We start from the raw sequence: 8,479 nt of genomic DNA, 5'->3' as shown, positions 1-8,479 counted from the left end.
CCTTGCGACGATATGTCTTTCCAGTGATGTCCATGGGTGGCTGACCAAGGGATGGTAGAAGTGGGAAGCTGCTTCCACAAAGTTTCATGTATACCTATGGGAGTTGAGTGTAGACTGAATAAGACCTGCAGATGGCGTTTCATGTAAAGTGCTGTTTCTCTGATGGAAAACTGCTGAAAAATGATTCTTCACCTGACACGGGCGCAGTATCAAACTGTGGGCACTTTGCAATGTGAGACAAAGTGGAATTCCTACATCAGGATAAATTAATTAGGGTAAATCAGTCTCCTTAGTTAAAAATCAGATAATGTCTGAAGTGGTGGCAGCAGATAGACATGAGATGAGTCTGTGCCAGAAGCCAGTTGCCCTGGTGTGGTGCACTGGCTGTATGGACTGCTGTAACTGAAGAAGTGGGTTTTGGGGAGGGAGATCCACCTTTGCTCATCCTTAAGGTGAGCCGGGGACTCTAATGACTTTCAGCACCTGCCTTTCACCTTAGAGAAGTGCTCAGTCAATTTTTCACTGAGCCGAAGAAGGGTTAGTCAATGGATCAGCTGCCACTGGACAGCAAATGAAGATAAGGAAATGTCTGAAGGCAATGGTTGGATTTCTAGATAAAAAAAGTCTTTTCTGCCTGCCCATCTATCTCAAAATCCACCTGATTTGCTCCAGATGTACAGTGGCAACCAAGAGACGAAAAGAGATGGTGTGTTCAAGAATCCCCTTGAAAGCAGGGCTTTCCCCGTTCAACATTTCTCAGTGATTTTGCTGATACTTCTAAGATGCGTTCACTGTAGACCATCATCTGCTTTTTAGATGCCCTTGAGTTAAGCCCTTCCATTTGTCCCATCTGATGCTCACTGGTACAATCCACGTTGGTTCAGTTCTTCCAGTGAGAATCAACGTCAACCTGTAACATGAAAACCATCCCTGAAGAGAGAGGAGTCATGGGAGAGATGGACATGAGGACAAATTGGTCGTTTAATAGCATGTTTGGGGTGCAGGAGAAGGTGGGGAAGCACTTGTGTTGTTTTTTACCATCCTGATCAGCTTTAAGTGATTGTAAGAACATCTTCCCAGCTAGGTATATCACACCAGCCATATATGCATTCCTTAGTGGCAATTTCCAATCCTCATCCAAGCACAGGGCTTGGAAAAGTTAGCTAAGAAGGGTTTCCTGTCCTGTGAGCACCAGAAAACCACATCTTCATGCACTGTGCAGCACCAAGTGAGAGCATGGGAGATGTCTTTGGTGCTCCATGGCTATGCTGTGAATAACCAGTGTGCATCTCCTGCCAGGAGAGACAATATGTATTTCACTCTGCAAGAAGAATTGAACTCTAGTTCAACCCAGTATATCAGACGTGGTTTGGGGCAAAACACACACAGGACACCTGCAGGCTATCTGGGAGCCTGCTGCTGGTGGGAAGGGATAGGGAGGGGATGGGGTGGTCACAGCCTGGAGGGTTGGATCCTGTTGTGGAGGTCTGAGGATGGGGATGGTGGGTGGGACACCCAAACTGCCCATTCTGGATGCTTCCCGAAGGCAGCTTCCTGGGCAAGACCATTGACATTTCCTTGAGCCTTCCTAAACCTCCCCATCTTTTGGCCGTGCCAGTCACCTTGTGGTCATTTTGGCCGTGTTTGTAAGAAAAGGGAACAGAGCCGTTTCCATGTCTAGTGCTCCTCCATCCACCCAGTCAAGGCAGCCATGGGTGCACGACTCATCAGGACATCTGTGGCAGGATGCTATCCCCAAGAAGGGTCTGGAAGGATGATCATGAGCATGGAGCACATCTCAGAGGGTCACTCAACAACTCTGAGCACATGCCCTATCCTGTCTTCATTCACAGACATCAGCAAAGCCTTGGCTCAGCTGGTTACCCAGTTTCTACCTGGGCTTGTGGGAGTTTCGGAAGCTTGCATTTCTTTATAACAACAGTGAAGAGGTTAATGGTAATAATGAAGATGCCTTTAATAAAAATTTTACTTTAATGGACACATTTTACACAGTAAAATGATTGATGTGTGGAGAGTCTCTAGATCCTCTTGCTGATTCTTTTGTAGGCAAGATCTCCCATGGTCAGTGTCTGAAAAACAAATGGGAAGTGTTAGCTTTTCATGGCACTTGGGTCCATTATTTACTTGGAAAAGATGTGTTCTTGCAAACTGAAACAGGACTGGTCCTCGATCTATTTCCTATAAACCCAATTATTTAATCTTTACATCTCTTCATGAGTACTCCAAGGCAGGTAGGTATAATCTGACATCACCCTGCTGGGATCAGTCTGCTGTACCTCTCTTCCTTAAAAATGCCAGGTTCAGCCCCAAAGATATACATCTGGATGGGTGAGAAAATGACCTCATTGCATGAAATTTTGTCCAGAAATGCCTACCGAGGTCTCAAAAAATACTTTTTGGATCAGACTATAATGAGAAAGTGCCTTCAATGTCTGGCCAACTGACCAGCTTTGGCTACAGAGACTGAGTGTGAGCATGTGCTCATCCAGCACCTCCCTAGGGTCCACAGCATCTCTGTTAGCTTTGTAGGGCGAGGACCCTGAGGGCAGCTATAGGCACTTGTTATTCCAGCCATTGCCCCTTTTTTCTACACTTACATTGATGATGGTGTCTCCATGCAGCTCAGTGACAGATTTCAGCCCTTTCAGGTTTGCAACCAGTTTGTTGTCACCCTCCATTTGAACAACAGCCTGGTAGAGAGAGGAGGAAACAAAGGCATTCATGTTAACACTACAGACCGTATCAACCCCTGCATTTCTTCTTTCTTCTGATATAATGAGTTGGCTCTGTCCCCTCTGCAAGCTATTTGGAGCAAGCTGCTCCCTTGGAGCTTTCCTGGGAGGAAGGGGATTGTGGTGGTAGTGACTACAACACAGTAAGGGTACAGATGTTTACTTTGCGCTCTAGAGGGGTGCTATTTTGCTGCCATACCAACCTCTCTCCCCCCCAAAAGCGGCTTCTGCACTGTCAAATACCATAGCAGGGATCCTTGGCACCACATCAACATGCATTTTGGGGGACAAGAAGGAAGACTTTTCACCCTGCCAACGCTGGTGCCTCCAAGTAGCCTGTCCCCCTTGGGGCAGATCCTCTTGCAGCATCAGGACCACGAGGACCTGCTTACCTCCAAGAAGAGGACTGCAGAGTCACTTGAGCTGGGCCAGGGCATGCCACATTGTCTTCTCTACACCACCCATCTATTGCCCATTGCAGCAGCAACCTCCCTTGGGCTCAGGTAATGGGAGGCTAGGTGATATCGTGGGCCTGGGAGAAGTCTCGGTCAAGGTGGGAACAGTTTAAGGAGCTTTCAGAAATACAGTCATGGTTGGAAAGCTCTCAGGTGGACAAACACATCTGCCAAGTTTCTAAACCCCCAAGGAACTGCATGTCTGAAAAGGCTATGACAGCACCAGCACTCACAAGGCAGCTACCTTGATCATTGAGATTACTCAAATAAACAACCCAGGTAAAACCATTTCTGTTCATCTGTCTGTCTGGCTGTAGGACATGTTCATCTGCCCTTGAGTTGATGATCTATGCAGGGTGAAGCCCTTCTAATAGCCATTTCCCTGTAGTTTATGTACAAGGGACTTCAGTAATGCTAGAAATTGTGATACAACCCATGTGGCTATCGGAGCTCAATTCACAGGAACATTTCTTTAGTGATCATTCCTCCTGCTTTCAAAAGTCCCTGTGATATCATCTTCTCCAGAGGTAGAGGAGAAAGGCAATATTTGTCAGTGACATTGTCTTGACATTTTATGAACCATTGGAAACTAATGTCCAGGAATGGGAGCTGACCCAATTTCAAGGGTGTTAAATCCTCACCTTGCCAAACCATCTCAGCCAGTGTAAACAGAAGCAGTGCAAAAGGCTCACAGAGAAGCTAACAGCCACTGGGATTTAAAAGGAGAAATCTACTGGTTTACGATTCCTCGGCTGACTTTCCTGCACTGTCTTTAAGTCAACAGAATGAAGGTTGGAGTATGTTTTGTGTTGCAACATGAAAGCAAGTCAGCCTTTTTCCACCTCAAATTTTTCAGACCTTTTGCTGTCAGAAGGATTTACCAAAGCATCTCTGTCCCACTTTTCCAAACAGGATACAAAACCTCTGGCTTCCAGTGTTTTCCAAACTGACTATTAGGATAGCTTTAGAAATGCAAGGCTTCATCTGCAAAAGTACTGGTTGGGGAGTTTGTATAATGTTTTGTAAAAGCAAAGAGCAAAGGTGGGAACTTCAGGGTCTTGAACTCTGCCTTTCTCAAAAGGTAACTCAGAAATGGGCTGTCCTTTTCAGAAATGTGTCCCTAAGATTCTTATTGAGGACCTGCAGAGAGCATGCAGCAGGTGTCACATCTGCTGACTTCCAATTAGTATTATATTATGTTAAATCATGTATGTTTTACATGATTTATTAAGTCATGTATGTAAAGTGAAAGGCAGAACTAAGTTCGGAAATTACTCAGATGTTTGCCCTGTGTCAGCTTTAACATCCAGTGTGTGGTCATTCCCTTTGGTTCAAGTGCAGAGGAATAGTTGGAAAGGGAACTTAATGTCCCTGATCCCCTGCACCCTGGGCAGAAAAGGAGCTGATCACTCACCTTGACTTTCTCTCCCGTCAGCATCTCCATCTCACACTCCTCCCCAATGGTGAACTCATTGTGTAGCACTTTAGTGCCAGTGGTCACGGTAACCTTGAACTTTTTCCCATCCTGCACAATTTCTGAGACGCTCTTGATGTCCTTGCCCTTCTGGATCTGTTCATCAGGAAGCCCTGCCCAGGAACAAGAGATGTTAGGTGGACCTTGGAGCCACTGACAGGTAGATGGCTGCTGCCAAATGAATGTGATGGGATTTGGGGAACCACAGCTGGGAGAATTTCTATTCCAGTGTGCAAAAGCCTTGCAATGATGATGATTCCCCAAGTCCCACCTGGTCCTGAGTCTGCTGGGGAGGAAAAATAATGAATACCGTCATCCTGGATTTTATGTGGGCACTGGACATCTCCTTTATCTCACCGACCTGTCTGGGAGCAGAACATCTACCTCTCTACATAAGCAGAAAGAAAAAAATATCCTGTTTTCCTTCCTTTATTGAGAAGCAAGCAGAGAAAATGGAATAAATCAAGGCAGAATGAGGGAACCAAGTGGTTTTTTTTCAAGTCTGGTTCAGGATCCCTCAGAACCTAAAGCATCCCAAAGCCTGGAGCTGATCTGACAGGTGGAGCCCCTCAAGCACTGTGCAGAAGTAGTGCAAAGCTTCCTGGATCCCGGCAGGAGCATGTTCCCTAGAACAGACACTGGTGGAAATCTGACTAACTACAGTCATCATCAAACATTTAAACAACCCTCACTGTTTCTCTGATGAATGGTGGAATGTGGGGCTTTGCAGCATCACCAAGCAGCACCACGGCAGGGTGGGCAGCGTCCTGCTCGCCCTCAAATTTCACAGCCTTTTTCCTTCAAGCTACAAAATTTCACCCAGCATCTCTTGACCTCCAGCCACCAGCCAGAGAGATGCTTTCTCTTCTATTTTGAGATCTCTGTTCATACACATTTAAAAAAAAAACAACAACTGCAAGATGACAGATTGAAATGGGAAATCTGAGCGATGTTTTCAATCTATATCATTAGCACATCAGCACAGTTGGACTCCTGGATATTGGTGGGATCTGTGGAGACAAAGCAGCACACAGCACATGCAGGCACTTACCAAGTGCTTTCATAAAGGCCTCAAAATTTTCATGTGACTGGAGTTCGTACTTTCCGGTGAAGCTCATGATGGAAAGACTTTCTGTGTTCCCAACACAACAGAAGGTACCTTGCTGGTAAGCAGAGCTTGTTTTTATAAGGTCTTTTTGCCTTAGAAGTTGCTCGGAGGTAAGATGATGTAATTCTTTTATGGCCATGTTCAAACATTAACATAAAACCGGGCAATGGTCAGTGATAAATTGCTATACATTTTACAGACCTCGATTTACAATGTGGGGGCAGGGAAAACCGCATAAACCCATTTTATGGAGGTAACAACGTGGCATCCATAAACAAATTATAAAAGCAATTATTGTTCAAAGAGATTAATTATCAAAGAAAGGAGCCAAATCATCTAATCAGCTTGCAATCTGGAAGCACACATCTGGAAGAGGAGAAAGCAGTGAAAGTTTATGGTGTCCCTTGAAGGTGACACCGTTGGGGTTTCTACTTGCTGGTATGTGCACGCTGAGTCTTTAGCACTACAATAGAGCAGTGGCTGCACTGGGAACTAACTTGCTCACTCCCTCAGATGTCTCACAGTCCTCTCTAAAGGTGGGTTTTTGTGTTGCCCAGACGTAGCAGTCACCACTATTGCAGCAATCATTGTTGTCCCCTAAGGAAAAAACATGACTCAAAATCAAATCCGAGGCTTGAACTGAAGCATCCTAAAGAATGCAGTTTAATTCATCTCTACAGCCTTCCTACACCTCATCACTACAGCCTTCCTTCGAGAAAGGGGTTTCGTGTGGATAGATGTATTGTGCCATTATTGACCAACCAAGGCTACTGCCAGGAGCCACTATGAAAACTCCCTTTCCTCTCTGCTTTCCCCAGAGGAGCCACAGTCACTCAGAGCTGCATTTCTCTCTAATGCCACATCAGTAGTAGGACCAGCGGCAGCCTCCAACTGATCCTGATTCCTTCCTCCAAAGCAGGGCTCAGGGCTGGGCTCCTTTCCACTTCATCCTGGGTTGCTGCATGGCATCAGAGCATCCACCATCTGTGTCTGGACTCCCAGGCTCAGCTTCTTGCTCCCATCTCATCCTCTGCCCCAGTGAAATCCTCCTCCCTCCCAAAGTCACCAGCTTAGAGATTTTCCCCTTTTCCACTCACATGATTTTTTCTCTTTGCAGTTCTTCCCTTCTGCCTTCTCATGGCATCTTTGGCCTTTTGAGTAGTGAAATCATGGATAAGCGTGAAAAAAAAATCTGTCTCTTTCCAATTTGGAGATGCTGTCAGAGGCATTTGCAGCTGAACGTCGCATTCCTTCAGGCTTACCTGGGGCTGCCGGCCACCTCTGCTCTCTGCCCTGCTGTGGTGCACAGTGACACTGTCCAGGCTAGATTCAGCCCGTTTCTGGTTAATTAGTACAGGCAGTGTCTGCCTGACGAGGCAGGAAGGGAAAAGCCGCTGCTGGTGGGCCGGGTGGTGGGTGAAGTTGGCTGAGAAGGCTTTCGGTAGGACACACCATCCCTCTGCACCACAGAGGGGGCCAAGAAAGTTCAGAGAGCACTCAGAGCGGGTGAGTTGATTCAACGTGTTCTCCAAACAGTTTTTCAGCTTTTCCCCCTTTTATCCTGGGCTTCTCATCAGGACCGACGTCACATTAGGAATCGCATTTTATTTTGACCCTTCCTTGGGTGAATATCCCATGGTTACTTGGAGCTGTGCTGCCACATGTCCCTTTCCACCATATTCTTCGTGGCGACAGTGGTGACTGACCTCTCTGTCCCGGTCTCAGCAGCAGGCAGCACCGGCAGCTCCCTGCCAGGTAACATCCTCGTCCACAGACCACTTGGAAGCACACATGTGCCTCCCACACAGAATCACAGAATCACAAGGTTGGAAAGGACCCATTGGATCATCGAGTCCAACCATTCCTAACACTCCCTAAACCATGTCCCTAAGCACTTCACATTCACACAGTCATGACCTGGACCTCTGGCTGTTCCTCCAGGCAACTCGCATCCCTCTCTCTGCATGATGGAGAGAGAGATTCAGACTTGAAAAAATATCTGAGTATTTTTCTATCTATCTGATCCATTTTGGAGCCCAGCTCTCCTGATGCATCTTGGGGTGGGCACTGCAGGATAAGCTCCACCTCTGCATGGCTCTTTTTTCAAATGGAGCAGACCGAAGTTGTGGGTTTTATTAATTTTTTTCAGTGAGATGCACTCCCAGAATGGCCATATCTGATCACATCCCACTGCTGGTGCAGAAGTCCAGTTCTCACCTGTTTGCACAGGAAGGCTATGGAGAGGGTTAATAATTCAGTAAGGAGAGACCTTTGTCAGGAATCCCCAACCATGTCCAGTGCAACGATGACTTCTGAGCTGATGTCTGGGTGAGTTGAAGGAGAGAAATAGGAGAAACACATCATCAGCAGTGTAGCAGGGCTGCCTACTGCTGTCCAGGCTCTCCAGAAGAAGCCTACATGTCTAGGGCATTTATAAACATTTCTTGTTAGCCAAGATTATTCCAATCTTAGGTGCTTGAAGGAGGACCTTATTTTCCCTGGCCCTCAAGGAAGCTGCACATGTAAACCACCACAGACTTCCCAGGCCCACGCTCTGCCTGGGAGACCCATGCCACCTTGAAATGGGATACAACCACCAAGCTAAAGATGCCTAAGCCTGAGAAAGGATTCAATAAAGTCCATCAGGTTTTGTTCCACAAACTTTTAATAAGTTAATATGCCTAATATG

At 46.4% G+C, this 8,479-nt stretch overlaps 1 protein-coding gene across 2 annotated transcripts; it reads right to left on the bottom strand.

Moving 5' to 3' along the window:
• Positions 1-103: 103 nt before the first annotated feature.
• FABP1 (fatty acid binding protein 1) lies at positions 104-7,075 on the bottom strand. 2 transcript variants are annotated; one of them, XM_054065416.1, is made up of 5 exons: positions 6,888-7,075; positions 5,734-6,156; positions 4,623-4,795; positions 2,619-2,711; positions 104-2,090 (listed from the first exon to the last, which is right to left on the bottom strand). In XM_054065416.1, exons 2-5 carry the CDS (start codon positions 5,927-5,929, stop codon positions 2,040-2,042), a joined length of 513 nt encoding a protein of 170 aa, XP_053921391.1. In that variant the 5' UTR covers positions 5,930-6,156; positions 6,888-7,075; the 3' UTR covers positions 104-2,039. The 2 variants fall into 2 exon arrangements, with proteins under 2 accessions (XP_053921391.1, XP_053921390.1); XM_054065415.1 differs by having other exon boundaries at positions 5,734-5,845.
• Positions 7,076-8,479: the final 1,404 nt, after the last annotated feature.

This window comes from Cuculus canorus, chromosome 4 (genome assembly GCF_017976375.1).
Source record: "Cuculus canorus isolate bCucCan1 chromosome 4, bCucCan1.pri, whole genome shotgun sequence".
NCBI classification, from domain to species: Eukaryota; Metazoa; Chordata; class Aves; order Cuculiformes; family Cuculidae; genus Cuculus; species Cuculus canorus.
This window is presented reverse-complemented; position numbering and strand designations above follow the sequence as displayed.